Source organism: Cygnus olor, chromosome 13, assembly GCF_009769625.2.
Source record: "Cygnus olor isolate bCygOlo1 chromosome 13, bCygOlo1.pri.v2, whole genome shotgun sequence".
NCBI classification, from domain to species: Eukaryota; Metazoa; Chordata; class Aves; order Anseriformes; family Anatidae; genus Cygnus; species Cygnus olor.
This window is the reverse complement of record NC_049181.1, coordinates 2420716-2437164: the sequence shown is the minus strand read 5'-3', so window position 1 is coordinate 2437164 and position 16449 is coordinate 2420716. Positions and strand designations below refer to the sequence as shown.

The window sequence follows — 16449 nt, the reverse complement described above, 5'->3', positions numbered from 1 at the left end:
GCTGTAAAATGCAGATCCTAATTACTGTGGTTAAAATAGAAGAAATATAGCTGATAATACAAAAACAGCCATTGAATGTGATTTATTTTAAATGAACTTTAGTTCCAATGGTGGTGTTTTAGTAACTAAAGTTTAGAAAGTTTCTAAGCTGTTTTACTGTGAAATGCCTTTTAGTTGAAGATCAAGAAGTTGTTGAACCAGGCTTGAAGTTGCTGGCTGAGACTTTTTTTTTTATAAAGGGAATATAAAGGGAACAGAGATTCTCTTAGTATAAAAAGCTCTTAGTGCAAAATAAGACCTCTTCTAAATTATTATTGCATTTCAGGATTATCACTCTTAAATGCATATGAAATCGCAGGGAAATGGTTTATAGGGAACAACTGAAATATGTCTTCTGAGAAGTTACATTTAAAGTGAAACTTATAAATTCATTACATATTTGGATCTATAGATATTGCTATTAGATTCTGAGTGAAAAAGAAATTGTTTAAACTCTCAAAGAGTTGAATGATGTTGGAAATTGTTTATAAAATGCACCGCTTTAAAAATTTCTGAACAATACGCTTAAATCCAATTGAATCTTATTCTCACTTCCTTCTGAAAGTGGGAAGACTGAGGGTATCGTTGATTAGCAATCACTTCCCCTCTCGTAAAAGGGAATGTTGAGAGTCTTGTCTTGAGAGCTGGGCCAGTATCAAGGACTTGTTTCAGCAAGGCCATTGAATAGACAAGGAAGGAAAAAAGTATTCTGGCATGTAAGACTTCTTTACTGAACTTCTGATTCACATTGCAGAACTGTATTGCCTTATACAACATTATTTTTAGTCTGACTTTAATTCATCGTTCAGTAGTAGCAGAGCATGCAGACTACGATCTTTGAAACTCATTTATTTGCATGCAGTCTTTTGTATGGATAAAGCAGGTAGCAAGCAGAAAAAGATCTTTTGCTTATCTTAAGGCTCTGAATATGTAACCTTTTAAATACTGAAGTAGTAATATTTTAAGTAGTAATATTGAAGGCTAATTTGTAGCTTATGGAATGGCTTTGGTGGCATATAGTAAGCTAAACGTTTGATGCCTCTCTAGATATCTGCAGCTTCTTGGTTCATGAAGCATTAGGATAACAGCATAATGTTCCTGAACACAAGCAAACAAAAGCTGTCAACGCTTTCATTTTGAAATGCCATATACAGTATTGTTTTTTCCTGAAGTTCTTTACTGGCTATATTCTTGTAATGCTGTTGTTGTAGACTTTGGACTCAGCAAAGAATCAGTAGATCAAGAGAAGAAGGCCTATTCTTTCTGTGGTACTGTAGAATACATGGCACCTGAAGTAGTAAACAGGCGAGGGCACAACCAGAGTGCTGACTGGTGGTCCTTTGGTGTTCTTATGGTACTGTATGCTTTGCTGCTTACCTCGCTTAAAGGTCACAAATATGCTGCATATGTCTAAAGTGAATGTGAAATAATGTGTCTAGAATAGGCTTGTCCAGATTTAATTAAGAATGCTGGGGTGGGGGGAGGGAGAGAATTTGATGACCAAAGTGCTACTGAAATAGCAAGTAATTTGAATAAAATTTTACTTTTTACCTGCTTAGGTAAGGAGTACTTACTAGGAACCTGAAAAATCATGCACCTGGTCAATTTAGTTGTTTTGAATAGTCATTGTCATAGTGTGAAACTTCAGTTTGTGTATTTATTTTCCAAAAAATAATTGAAGAAAAAAAAAAGGAAGACTTGGTTTGATGGAATATTAATTGTTTTTGTAAGAGTAAGTTTGAATACTGCTGGAGTGGAGTAGAGTAATGAGTCAGTAATGCTAGCACTTATGCTTTTGCTGTAATGCATTAGAGAACCCAACTAAAATATACATACTGACATTAAAAGTAAAATACTGTTTTAGAACTTTTCTTGCTCCCTTCATAGTGCAGCAATGTCTAAAATTAAGGTATGGAGGGGTTTTTATTACTCTAAAGTAGCTCATGGCTGTGAAATGTTCCTAATCATCATTACAACTGCCACTGTTATAATGTGAACTAACAATTAAAAACAAAACTTTAGATTTGTGAACTTTTTTGGTAATATAATCTCTTTAAAAGTCAAGTCAGTTTGCCTAATGTAGCAATAGGAAACAGTACAGTACTTAACACTTTGAGCAACTGGGGGAGAAGTGTTGATTTAGATTAACATTTGTTCTTTTCAGTTTGAAATGCTTACTGGTACACTACCGTTTCAAGGTAAAGATCGAAATGAAACTATGAATATGATACTGAAGTAAGTATGTTTTATTACTCTTTAGAATATCAGAAAACATAACTTAAACGTGTTTAACAGCTTGTTTTAAATACTTGTGCTTGAGAGCATTAAAACTAGAAGAGAAACAAAAAAGCCACCCCATCGCACTGCCTCCGTGCACATGCACAATAAATAAGGTTTAGATCCCAGACTATGGAAATTCTGTTGAGTATCTGCAGAAATTAAAATCATAGGGATAAACTTCTATTTTCATTGTAGGTGTATAATAATGATAATAACATTACAGTGAATTGGAACAGCATTACTTGCCATTCATGTTGTTATATACTCTTGCTACTGTTATAGCATACCTTGTTTTGTAAGCAGTAGTTAATCAGGTGTTGCTTTATGAACATATATATGGAGACTGCACTTACGTGCTCACATTTTCATAGTACATTACCTCAGTTGCAGCACAAGCTGTCCGACAGGACAAACTGGGTAAACTGGTGACTTCTGAAGCAAGTTGTTAGGCAAACATGTTCTCATCTTTATTTGTGCTTAGTTAACAAAGACTTTCCTTTGGACCACATGCAGAGCCTTGGGCCTTTTGAGGGGGTGATATTCGAGGAAGGGATGAGAGAGAAAGCTTTCTTCTTTAACATACGGCAGTTTTAATTTACAGTGATACTAACTGTCAAATGTTAGCAATCACTTTAGGGGCTAATAGCAAGTTGGAAATAAGTCTGCATTTGGTGAGTCTCTTTGGGCCTTGTTTCTGGTAGACATTTTGGTGATGACTTACTGGTGACATGAAGATATCTTTGAAATACTTATGTGTTCCTGAGATAATTGCTTTACTCTGTTTTAGCATGAAGCTTGTTTTGGGGTCTCAAAGGGAGTGGGTTTTTTGAGTGGTGTGGGTTTTTTGTTTGCTTTTGAAAACCACTCACGTACAATGTGAAACTTTAAAGCTAATGAGTTAAATGTATACACCAGACAAGACTTCAGAATAGGTCCTTAATACACCAAATTATGCAGTGAAGCTTATGTACACGTTTTTTTTAGCAAGGTAAATTTCTTTCTCTTACTCGTCTTTTTTCGTTTAGGGCAAAACTTGGAATGCCTCAGTTTCTCAGCCCTGAAGCTCAAAGTCTTCTGAGAATGTTATTTAAAAGGAACCCATCAAATAGATTAGGTGGGTTCATTTCTTTGGATCATTGAAATAAAAGTAGGTGGGCTGAATTTCTTATTTAAAGAAAGCAGTTGCTGGAGACTCTTCAAGCTCCAGTGTTGATGGTCGGTAAGACTTGACTTTTGATACCATTTCATGTTAGTGTGGATCGTGACTTTCTGGGTTTGGCTAATGGATGGTTACTTTCTTGAACCAGTTACTATTAGCAGCGAGAACAAAGCTTTGACAGTGTCAGAGTAAAGGAGTATTGACACTGTATTTATGGGCTGCTTTTATTCTTGTATGTCTCATCAGGGAGGCAAATGTGCTTAATCAAATATTTTATATGCCTCATATAACCATGCCTATACAAATTAAAAAAAACGATATTGCAGTTTTGTTCAAAGACTTTACCCTCAAAATGTTTTAAATTCAGTGTTTTCTTTGTTCAGGAGCTGGTTCAGATGGAGTTGAAGAAATCAAGAGACATCCTTTTTTTTCTACTGTTGACTGGAATGTAAGTAGGAAATGATCTGAATGATGAAACTTTTTAATTTTTGCCTACCTTGTAGCATATAGGTATTTGCCTGTGAATAGGGCACAATAAACACTGCACTACTGCTGACTTAGATTCTGCCCTCTACTGCAACCTTACTTGGCATCTGGAACTGTATTTATGGTATAAAGAGTAACCAATTATAAATTGGACACTTAATTGTTTAATAATTAGAGTTGCAGCATTCTAAAGCTTAAATTATCAGCTCCAACATTTGTAGTTGGAGAGCATGTTGGCACTCCCTGTGTGCAAGAATCATCCTCTAGAGCAGGTGTCCATCCAGTACAAGCATGTCTCATGCCTTCCATGCAGGTCATAAAACTTTGCTGTGACTATTTGACTTAACTGTAGTTAGCTGTAGCGCATTCCTGTCTTATCAGTCATATTCCATGTACAGTTGAAGTATTGACACTCGTGCTTTGAGGTGATCGGAAGTCTGTACAAGTCCATGGTTGCTTTCTTAATTTTTAACAAGCACGTTGATGTGGGGCCTTTTGAGATGTGTTGCCCAGAAACACTCACAAAAACGAGGCACTCTATATCAAATATATCTACTCTGCAAACATGCCTTTGCGATAATGCCTAGAGAAGGACAGACGCAAGGAATGACGTTGCTGTGCTGATGTGACTACATGCAGTGCTCATTACTGCTGTTCTTAACTGGTTCTTTAAAGCCTGTTAACATGATCCTTTTCTCTATCTCCTATATTCCCTTCTGAGAAGGTGGCTTTCTAGCTGTGTTTATGCAGCATCTACATAGTTCTGATTAGCAAGCAGATTTTTAAAGTATCAGGAAAATTTTATTTTATGTGAGTACACTTAGTAAGAGAAGGCTGTGGTAATGTGGTTTCAGGTTATCTATTGTTTTTGTTGTTGTTTTTAGGGGACTGAATTCGAAATGAATACCATCAAGCAAATTCAAAAACTGTGGAGTTCTAACTTTTTATATTTATTTAGCTATAATGGTACTAATGAACACTTCAGTACTTTATTTCATTTTCTGTGGGGATGAAGTCAGTTCTCTCTTGCTTGTATGTTCTTGGTTTTGGGTTTTGTGTGTTTTTTATTACATGTATGAGGTCTGACAGCACAAGAAAAATGCAAAAAAAAAAAAAAAAGTTCTCAACTTCCTGAACTTTGCGTGGGACTTTGACATAATTTGACATGAAATTTTCCATAAAATGAGACTCATCGTTGTAAATGTGACTTATATTGCTGTTTTGATAACAGTTGGCAAAGTGATTTTCTAAAGCATGTCGAGTAAAGGAGAAGACAATGAGGAGCCTTTTGTTCTACTTTTCCTTCCCTCCTTCCGACTTAGTTTAGCAGGTCAGGAAAAACCTGGAGTAGTTTTGGGAATTGGCAGTTCCTTGCCAAGAGGGAAACCTTTGCTTGTAAGAGTTATTTCTATTCTGGGTCCCAGACAGAGGCAAAGACTGTATTGCATACCTTCCCTTTGGAGTAGATATTTCAGGGCGGTAACAGCTGTCCAAAATAGCAGTGAACTACGTCTGAGGTGACTGATAGAAGATGTGCTGTGGCTGTTCTCTGAATAAGCCCAAGATGAACTGGTGATAAATGGCAGTCTGCTACCCTAGCTTAAAAAGGACAAATCTGGTAGATGAGGCAGATTCAAAAGAGCAAGAGCTGTGTGTTGTTTGACTTGCTTGGTACCATTTCGCTTAGCATTTGAAATGAAAGGTACGTAAATATAACTCTGTTTTTGCATATGTAATTGAGTTTCTCTAATTGCTATATATTATTCAGTTTTTCAGAAAACTTTTAATACAATGACATTTGAGTTGCTTACTCTCTAGCTTGGCAAAATTACATGATGGAAGCTTCATTCACTCTTAATTAAATGACTTTGTTCTTCTACTTCAGAAATTGTTCAGAAGAGAAATTCAACCCCCATTTAAACCTGCTTCTGGAAAACCAGAAGATACCTTTTGTTTTGATCCAGAATTCACAGCAAAAACACCAAAAGGTAACTGTGCATCCTCCATTTATAAGCTGGTGAGGCTTATAGCACTATAGGGGACAAATGTTATTTTTTTATTTGGTATTTGTGGACTAAAATAGAAGACTGGAACTGGTGAGATTTGAATTTTATATGTAGTGAAAGAAAAAATATGTAAACCCAATACCTTCTTAATAAAGTAACTGTAGCATTTATTATTAACGTACAACTAACTTTTTTCCTTTAATTATGGTTTCCCTAGATATAATGACAAGGAAGGTAGAGGGCATGTCCTGTTCTGCTATAAAGAGAATACCTGTTAATTTTGTCTTAAATCTGTCCAGGCTTCCCTTTTCTTTTATTGTCAATACCTAATGGAATTTGTTTGAATGTGAGTTTCAAATATTAAGTTCCCTTTTGTGTATAAAGTAACTCCGGGAAGTTCAGGGCAACACACTCAGTGCACTGAGGACCTATACTATTAAATTATTTTCAAAGACATCTCAACTAGTTTCCAGAAGCCTATAAAATTAACTTTTAACATGTCTCTTAGATTATTGCACTAGGAAAATTTCTAAGTAAGTGAACTTGGAAGAAAGACAGTAAGTGCTGATTTTCGTTGATTAGTATGTTCACTTCAGGTTTTCTTACGTGATTTTTTTTCTGTACTATTGCATCCAACTTTTAAAACCACTTGTCATATTTGTTTGGAGAGTGTCTGTGGTTCTGATAGGCTACACAGAATTATCAAGCTGTGCTTATTTTTGAAATTTCAAACAGTGAATTCAAAAGTGCACATAATAGAATCTGAGGTAAATTTGGCTTAATATTTTTTGGTTTTCTGATTTATTTTTTTTACTAATTGAATTTTTTTTATTGCTTCATTTCTGCCTTATCTGCGCATATACTGCTGAGGTAGCAAAATGTATGGGCACTCTTAGGCAGTCCTTGAACATAAGGTTATGAACTTCATTTTTCATAAATAGTGTTGTGCTTCAGTAAATTTCTTCCTAAAAACATGTATTCTTACACTAATTTCTGCAGTTTTACGTGAAACATAGAAGTAGTACTTATGTTGTGTGATGCTGAAATACTGTAAGACAGATCACTGGATAGAAGTCTTAATTCAATGTCTAGTGCTACTTTTGTCTGTTCCCTCAAAATGTTTCTTCTAACATATCTGTACTGAATGTTCAAAAAAAAAAAGCTTTGCTAAGCTTTAGTCATGCTAATGAAATGTGTGTGCAACTAGATTCTCCAGGAGTCCCACCTAGTGCGAACGCACATCAGCTCTTCAAAGGATTTAGTTTTGTTGCAACTACTACTGTAGAAGATCATAAAATATCACCACTCACCAATATACTGCCAATAGTACAGGTAAAAGTTCTTTATTTGGTAAACCTTTTTTCAAATGCCAAATATTAACCAGTATGTAGTGTTTGCAGTTTGTTCTTTTTTGTTGTGGAGACTATTATAAAATGTTATTAAAATCAATCCACAGGGTATCTAACTACACAATTGGGGGTGCAGGGAAGCAAGTTGCTGCCTTTCTGGAGCAAGGATTCAAAAGAGATCATGGGCAAGCAAGAAGAACTTTTGCTGCTGGAAATAGTGTATAGATTCTTGTTGTTTTAGATGACAATTTGTATGTGTTTGTTTTTTAAAGCAACTTCATGGAAACAGTGTGCAGTTTACTGATGTATATGAACTGAAGGAAGATATTGGTGTTGGTTCCTACTCCGTTTGCAAGCGATGTATACACATAGCTACAAATATGGAGTTTGCTGTAAAGGTACTTTTAGTAACTTTATTTTTGACTTACTGTGTAGCAGATGTTTAAATGCATGAATTCTATAGTTACTGTAGCTGTTTATGTGCAGTGAGAAATGAAAACAGTTTTCTTCTTTCACTGAAATTGCATATTGGCTTCTGTAGTTCCTGTTTTTGTGGGTAAAGTTGTGGCATTGAAGAACTAATTTTGAAAGTACAGTTTTGAAGTCTGAAAATATTGTATGATGAGCACACCTGAAGTAAAATAAATGAGATTCAGTAGGTTGGGACTGGCCTGCAGGGAAGTGATGCTTCAGGCAGTCAAGTGAATTCCATTGTCCACTGGAGCAGATTAGGCTGTGTTAATGATAGATTTAACTGGTAGCAAGGATAGAACAAGAACTGAGTAAACAGGGATGTGAAGCTGGAAGATGAATTAGTCACAATTAATAAGAAGTAATGAACTCTTGACATTTTTGAAACTGTTGCAAAATTTGTTTTCATGTTACTGTATTTTGCAGATAATTGATAAAAGTAAGAGGGATCCCTCAGAAGAAATTGAGATTCTCATGCGTTATGGACAGCATCCAAATATTATTACTTTAAAGGATGTATGTACCTATCTCTGCTACCTCTTATTACACACTAGTCAATATATATTTATATATAAATATAGATGTAGGGAGTTTATTGGGGTTTACATTTCTTTTGCACAGCAAAATATATTGACAGCACTATATAGAGTATTTTAAGTGTCCTGATACTAACATTTTAAAAAGATTGTTTAATGAACTTGAAGTGAGAAATGATGTACATGTTAAAAAGTCATATTTCTTCTAATTTCAAATCAGTTAATGTGTTGGTGATCTGAATCTGAAAAAGCAGTTGCATGTGTCGTGTATGTGCAAAGTATCAGCAGCTAAAAATCCTCTGGAGGGGAAGAGGAACAGGGAGTGATAGAGCTAGTCTCCTCTTACAAACAGAAGTTCCTAGACTGAAGAAATGTCATTCTGAGTCATGACTTAATAATCTATTATCTCAACATCTCACAGAATGACACAAGCTTTCTTTAGACTTCATGCTTTAAAGCTCTTGAATTGCAGAATTAAATTTGACAGCCCCTGCTGTTTGCACTTTATGTTCATATATGTGAATGGGTGAACAATCTAGTCTGTAATTTTCAGATTTTTCAGGTTCTATAATTATGGATGATCTGGATGAATATGTATGTGTGTATATATGTGTGCTTGTTAAACTTCTTCAGGTGTATGATGATGGTAGATTCATATACCTCGTCACTGAGCTGATGAAAGGAGGAGAGCTGCTTGATCGAATTCTCAGACAGAAGTTCTTCTCGGAACGAGAGGCTAGTGCTGTATTATACACTATAACTAAAACTGTGGATTACCTGCACTGCCAAGGAGTGAGTGATTTGTTTTATTCACAGCTCTTAGAATTAACAAATGCTATTGGTTACGTGCTTTGAGAGGCTTTTTTTAACAGCAGAAGGGAGGATTTGAGTATTTTCTATAAAAGACGAGATAAGTGACCCATGTAATTATTCTGCAAGCCCTTTTAACTCTGCTTTTACTTATGAAGCGGCAGATGTTTGTTCTATGCTTGTTTGTGAGTTGGTTATGTTTAGTTCCAGTTGCATTATGAGCCAGTATGCTTTTTTATGAGGTTACTGAAATATATTTTTTGTTACTTGAAAGTTAGATAATTGCGTGGAAGTGTTAGTCTCTAGCTTACTATACCTGTTATTGGTTATGAATTGTGAAATTTGCATGTACGTATGTTTGTACATCTTTGAAATAATAGATTTTAAAATATCTTTTTTTAAAGGTAGTGCATCGAGACCTTAAACCTAGTAATATTTTATATACGGATGATTCAAATAATGCTGATTCCATCAGGATTTGTGATTTTGGATTTGCAAAACAACTTCGAGGAGAAAATGGACTACTTCTAACTCCATGCTACACTGCAAATTTCGTGGCACCGGAGGTATCTTAAGCTGCCATGCATTTTGTCTACACTGGTTTTGATGTATCAAATACTTAATCCTTTCAGTAGTTTTAAAAACAAAACAAAAACCTACCCTGGTAGTTTTCCTTAGATGTTTCTATAAATACTAGTACATATGTGTTTATAATAAGTCTTTTTAAAAATAGTAGAGTCTACCCTCAAAAATAAGATGAATGCCCGTTGAGAATCCTAAGATGACTTTCTGGGAACAAGAAATATTGTCAATAGTTACTGTAACCTGTATATTGAACAAGAAATGATGAAGCCTCTGAAACTATATTGGCACTGACTTATCCTTCCTCAGCCTGTGTGTGTAGTGGTTTGGGGGTGAGGGATGGCTTTTTTTTTTTTTTAAAGTATATGAAAAGTCTCTAACCTTTTTTTTTAAAGGTTCTCATGCGACAAGGTTATGATGCTGCTTGTGACATATGGAGCTTGGGTGTTCTTCTTTACACAATGTTGGCAGGGTGAGATATTAGCTTATTTTGTTTACCTAAAATTACAGCATGCTGCATGAATCCATGCTTTTATTAAAATTGTAAGATATTACCTCACTGGTTTGAATGCAGAATAACAAAGACTCTGAAGAGGAACAAGAAGCTGTGAGTTTATAAATGTGTACATAAACAAGGCTTATCTTGCAGGTAGTTTTGGGGCTTCTCTCTTCCCTAGTACATGACTAGAGGATGCCAAAGACCCTCCCTAGCTTAGGGGAGAGCTCTTAGTCTGTAAAACCATGTGTTGGTTTTCTTCTTTTTTTTTCCTTCTGCACCTTGTCGTCCCCCCCCTACCCTTGTAGTCCATCCTCTTGTATCTCTTTCCGCAGCCTTAATTCATGGCCCTTTTACAGAATGAACTGGCTTGTAACCTCTTCAGTTTCCTAAACTTTCATTAAGGACTAGAAAGTACTTCAAAAAGTAATAGCGTTTATCAATTTGCCATTGAATTCTGTTCTGACAGGTAAAGTATATTTTTTCCATCTTTATCTATAAATACTGTCTTCTGGAAACTTCTTGATCATACTGTACTTCTCCCGGTAAAATCACTACCACCACTAGAGTTTTGTCATCGAAACTCAGTTTTCTGTATGATTTATATGCAGTCATGCAGATCTTGGGCATTACCCTGCCTGCATGTGTAAGAAACATTGTCTGAACAAAAGACACAGCAGGTAACAAGTAAGGGAGAAGAATGGTCCAACTTGATTTCCTAGCTTTCCATTTTGTTCTCCTTAAGCTCATCATCTGAAGTACTACAACTAAACTGGTTGGGATACTTCCTAAACCTTTGATGTTGGTTGACTTCTATGTAAAGCTTTCAAAGTACTAAGATACAACGCATTAATATGTATTACTGCTGTCATGCTGATTTGATATCTGAGGGGTGTTATGATGTAATTCATTTGAGTGAGATTTGATTTTTTAAAAATTAAAACTAACTTGGTACTAGCCTATGACCATAGGAGATGCCAAAACATTGTACTACTTCTGATACTGTTAAAAGGTGTATTTTTGAATGTCTAAATGAATGACTAAAAAGTCATTAAGATAGGGGTTTCAGACTTGCCAGTTTAGTTATTTTGTTCTTCACAGTAGGATTTATAGGAAAATAATCTGAATTTACAGGAAATCCAGTAAACTATTAAAAGCCTCCCAAACCAATAATCTTGTGGTTTAAGCCTCCCAAACTCAATTAAAAATAAATAAAAACAAATCTCGATTGATTTGTCTTGCAGCTTTTCCCACAAATTGTAGATGTAAATACATTTTGCTCATTCTTTGTCAAAATGTACGTCCATACCCCAAACTCTATATTACTCCAGCTTCATTAGGCTTTCTGTTGGGGTACTGTTCTAGGTTTGGATTACTTAATTGCTCTGGTTGTCTAACATAATTTTTTGTTTATGAATCATTTTCACGTGATTTGAAAGTCTGCACTAGTTAGAAGGTATTATTAAGATACTTAAAACATCTTGTTAATCTGCATTACTATTTATTCTACTTGAGTAACAGTCGAGTAACAATTATGGGGAAAAAGAAAATAATAGTTTCAAAGATGAAATGCTAATTTAATATATGCTTTATTTGATAGTATAGAGTGTGTTACTGTCAGTAGTGGAATAACTTGTTAAAATGATTAATGAGGTTTTAACAATTTCTTAATTTTTTTTTCCCTTTCAATAGCTATACTCCATTTGCAAATGGTCCTAATGATACTCCTGAGGAGATCCTGGTACGAATAGGCAGTGGAAAATTCTCCTTAAGTGGAGGCAACTGGGACACTGTTTCAGATGCAGCCAAGGTATAAATGTGTTTCTTTTTTTTCCTTGCATTTTGTAGAATTCAAACAAACATTTATTGAGTGCCATAAAAGACTAATCTAACACACAAGTTTGCCAGTCTTGTCTGCAAAGTGTATTGCAATAAAGGTCACCAACCTCCTGCTCAAAACAGGGTCAGCTCATGATCAGAATAGGTAGCTCAGGGTTTTATTCAGGCTGATTTTGAAAACCTCCAAGGGTGAAGACTGTACAACCTGCCCAGGCAGCCTTCTCTTGACTACCTTAATGAGGAAGAAGCTTCTTCTGATTTAAAGCCAGAACACTTCTTGTTTTATTTTGTCCTCTGTCTCCATTTCTTTAGCTGTGCTGACTGAAGGAATGCAATTGCCTCCCTCAGTGTACTTGCTGTGCTTCAACCCAAGATGCTGTCTGCTTTCTTGGAAAGCAGGTCACACTGGTAGTTCAGCTTGCTGCCCTACAAAGACCTCCGGGTCCTTTTCAGCAAAGCTGTTTCCTAAACAGTCCCTAGCTTGTATCTAGGCAAGGATTTCTTCCTTCCCAAGTGGAGAAATTTGTGTTTGTCCTCATTGAATTTTGTAAGGTTCTGGCTGGCCCAGAACTCCATCCTGCCTGGGTCCTCTTGGGTGGCTGCCTGGCCCTTGAACTCGTCAGCTCTTTACCCATACTTCTTGTTCAGTTCTCATTGCAAACATGACAGGTGTGCTCTGTTGTTTCACCCAGGTCACTGATACCCATTTTAGATAGGATGGGTCCCTGTATAAGCTTTCCTAATCATTTAATTCATTGTTTATATTGGACCAAAACCAGATGTATGCGGTATTACTTAAATGGAAGGATGTCTTTTTACAGTTATGTTAGTTATAGTAGCCAACTAGTTTTTGTATTAATATTTTTTTCCTGTAGTATAGGCTCACTCTTTTGACTTTTTTGACACTGAAGTTATCAGGTCTCTGTGTTTTTGTTACTACTTTCAGCAATTAAACTAATAATTTGATATATCTGGATATTTTGCAAATAGTCTGTCAGCTTGATTATGCTGCTTTGTTTAAAGATGCTGTCATGCATCGTGTATCAATTGCTGTATGTGTTCTCAGGGTTTCGTGTCGGCCTACTCTGTAGGTATCTTAGTCACTATTTTTACCTTTTATAAATCTTGGTGTTAATATTATTTTTTTTACCTAATCCTTTGGGACTGCGCTATTTGTTCATCCCAATAGGAGTGATTCAGAATACTTGCTGGCTGATTCTGTCTTAGCACAAGTAATTCACTTCTGCATAGTCAAGAACATTTAACATTTTGTACCTAAAACAAAGGGAACATTCTGTCAGCCTGTTCATATTTTGTTTTCTTTCAAGCTATTCCTGTCTTTTCTGTGTACTTCCCATCCAGCTCATCTTTTGACCAACACTACAATTCCTAGCTTGTTACTAATGCTTCTAAACAGCCAAAAACAAATGTTCATTCTTGTTTGGTTTTACTCTTTATATATCTTGAAGGAAAAAATCTTTGGTAGTATATAGCGAATATATGTATACGAATTCAACTGTAATACGTTGCAGACCCCAAGTGCATAGTGGGAATGAGGAAAGGTATTTGCCAATAATATTCTTCCATAAGCACTTTCTGTTAGATTTTAATAGTATTTCTGGTCTTTTAGACATGTTATAAACAAATTGAAATATGAAACATGGAAACAACAGTAAGTTTCTTTACAATAAAGGCCTGCTCTGTTAAACTGATTATAGTATACCACATTGTTTTCAGACTTCTGCAGTGTCAAGGCACAAAATGATCCAATTTATCTGCTGATTTGCATGTTTGCATTGTTTATCCCTGTCACATAAGATCCTTTTTAAATTACTGCCATAATTAATGTTTTATAGTCTGTATTAAGATTATTTTAACTGAATAGTATGTGTTTGTTGTTTTTATCTAGGACTTGTTATCACATATGCTTCATGTAGATCCACATCAGAGGTATACAGCAGAGCAAGTATTAAAACATTCGTGGATAGCATGTAGGGACCAGTTGCCGCATTATCAACTAAACAGGCAAGATGCACCACATCTAGTAAAGGTAAACCTGGGGAGTGAATATGGCTTGAGCTGATGGATGTGCAATGATTTGGGTCACTTCTGAAGCTACAGGCAAACTGATTTTTGTACTTAGCTTTCCTTTCTCTTTGCTAGTATGTACATCCTCACTTACGTTATATAAGCAGACAAATAATCAGTGAACTTTTTTTAGACTTTTCTGTTTGTTCCTTTTGTGCTTTCAAAGATTAAGGTAGCTTTGTCCATACAGGAGCCAGCTCAGACAGTTATCTGAGACTTCCACAGGTCCCCTAGTGTTCTTACTCAAGAAATTCAGGCACTGAAACAGGCTCCCCAGGGAACTGGTTATGGCAAGCTCAAGAAGCATTTGCACAACACTCTCAGATATGTTTTGATTTATGTTTTTTTCTTTGCGTGGTCCTGTGTGGAGCCATGAGTTGGACTCGATCCTTGTGGGTCCCTTCCGACTCAGGATAGTCTATTAGTCTATGATTCTACGAAACCTTTTGAGATTTGTTTCAAACTGTATTACGGTCTCCTGACAACAACAAAAATTAGCAATCTAGCTACAATTTTTGCACTTGCTTTATCTGTTCGTTTTGTATCTGTGATTCTGACCTGTGATGCACAAGCAAATTCTAATATATGCAAACAGCTTTTAAGACTCCATCAATTTTGTAGGATTAAAAAGCAAAGACCTGTGAAAGTTAGTCTTAATTATGTTGTGTTCGTAAGTCAGGACCTGAATAGCCACTTAAGTGGCTGTATTTGATAAATTGATGCTAATATTGCTTGGAAGATACTGATTCTGACCCACATTGAGAGGTTACTGCTACATCTAAGGTATGTAGAAGAAATACACAGGAAAGAAAAAGATGTCATACACCCGTGCTTAGAAACCTGAAGGATTCAGCAATACATCTTTTTTTCTTTCAAAACAAACTTTAGAAAATGTATATGACCTACTGTAAGCCCTATTTTTATAGAATTCTGTAAGAATTTAATATTGAATTGTTTTATCTTCTGATGTTAAAAAAAAAAAAAAAAGACTTTTACAACCTTTTATGTGATTCATTGTTCTCTAGGGAGCCATGGCTGCTACATATTCTGCACTGAATCACAAGACATTTCAGCCAGTGTTAGAGCCTGTTGCAGCCTCAAGTTTAGCTCAACGACGGAGCATGAAAAAGCTAACATCTACAGACTTATAGATCCACTGGGACACCTTAGCAAACAGAAGCAAGGGGAAAATCCAATAAGTGGCTCTACTTTGCCTGACCTGTGATCAAAAGGCATCTATGGTTTCCTGCTACACTACTTGAATTCTGTAAAAGTCCTTTTTTAAAAAAAAAAAAAAAATCCACAGGTTCATACTGTGCTGTTTTACAGGCTGTATCTGTTAAATTAATTTAACATAAGGTACACACCATAATGAATTTCTCTACACTGTCCTTTAAGAGATCTGTTGCAAATATTATTTCGCATTCTGTAGAGTTTTGCTGGGTTCATTTAAAAAAAAAATGGTTTTGGGGACCGTTGTCAATGACCAAGTTGTACATAAAAAAGTGTCAGTGTAAGTTTTTTCATTTCTTCACATATTTAAATACTGTTGTGAAGGACAAATTCTTAATTTTGTAATTGGACACTTAACTGATTCAACTTAATTCATTTATCTTTTTCATTACTTTTATGAAAATCTGACTGATGTATTGTGCCAATATTAAATGCATTAATGCTAATTTGGCAGGTCTGTGTTTGCATGGTGCCAGTAACGGATAAGTTTATGTGGAAAATATAAACAAAAGCAATGTGTGAGGTCCTGCACTTTACCTGTAAAATCAATTTGATCACTTGTGACTCGAAAGAAATGCTGGTTAACTAATGGCCTCTTACAGGAAAATGAACACTTCTAATTATTACCATGAATGGTACTGTGTCCTGCACTGAGCTGGAGAAAGTAAGTATGTGTATAAACAGTCAAAATTAAGGATTGAAATAATATTGTTGTTATTTTAAGACAACATCATGCAATCCAGTTTTGTTAAAAAAAAAAAAATTGCCTATCCATTTGTACAATGGCTATATTACTGTTTCCTTGGCAGATGTTTCCACTGAATATATCCAATATTAAGTATATTTGGTGTATGAGACGAACTGACACTTTGTTATAACAAACTTGGCGTGTGGATTTTAATTTTATTTATTTGGTTTTTATAGGACGTTGCTTCTTTCTGAATCTCTAGCCGCATGTACAAATACTACAGAACATAAATGCAAAATTCTATTTGCCTAACTGTAGGGGTAGCTTGGGAAAATAAATAAGCCTTGCAGTGTGCCCAGATAAGGGAATTTTGACCAAGAAATTTCA

The 16449-nt window shown here is 35.4% G+C and overlaps 1 protein-coding gene across 4 annotated transcripts in view; it reads left to right on the top strand.

Moving 5' to 3' along the window:
- Window positions 1–15817, top strand: part of RPS6KA6 (ribosomal protein S6 kinase A6) — a 38359-nt gene extending 22542 nt beyond the window's left edge. For all 4 annotated transcript variants that reach the window (XM_040572131.1, XM_040572133.1, XM_040572132.1 and 1 more), the window contains exons 9-22: window positions 1251–1393; window positions 2204–2274; window positions 3345–3433; window positions 3862–3926; window positions 5850–5952; window positions 7178–7302; window positions 7592–7717; window positions 8217–8306; window positions 8960–9118; window positions 9541–9702; window positions 10114–10190; window positions 11907–12024; window positions 13963–14103; window positions 15167–15817. In XM_040572131.1, coding sequence (XP_040428065.1) covers window positions 1251–1393; window positions 2204–2274; window positions 3345–3433; window positions 3862–3926; window positions 5850–5952; window positions 7178–7302; window positions 7592–7717; window positions 8217–8306; window positions 8960–9118; window positions 9541–9702; window positions 10114–10190; window positions 11907–12024; window positions 13963–14103; window positions 15167–15292 — 1595 coding nt within the window. In that variant the 3' untranslated portion in view covers window positions 15293–15817. The remainder of the gene's footprint in view (window positions 1–1250; window positions 1394–2203; window positions 2275–3344; window positions 3434–3861; window positions 3927–5849; window positions 5953–7177; window positions 7303–7591; window positions 7718–8216; window positions 8307–8959; window positions 9119–9540; window positions 9703–10113; window positions 10191–11906; window positions 12025–13962; window positions 14104–15166) is intronic.
- The last annotated feature ends 632 nt before the right edge of the window (window positions 15818–16449 follow it).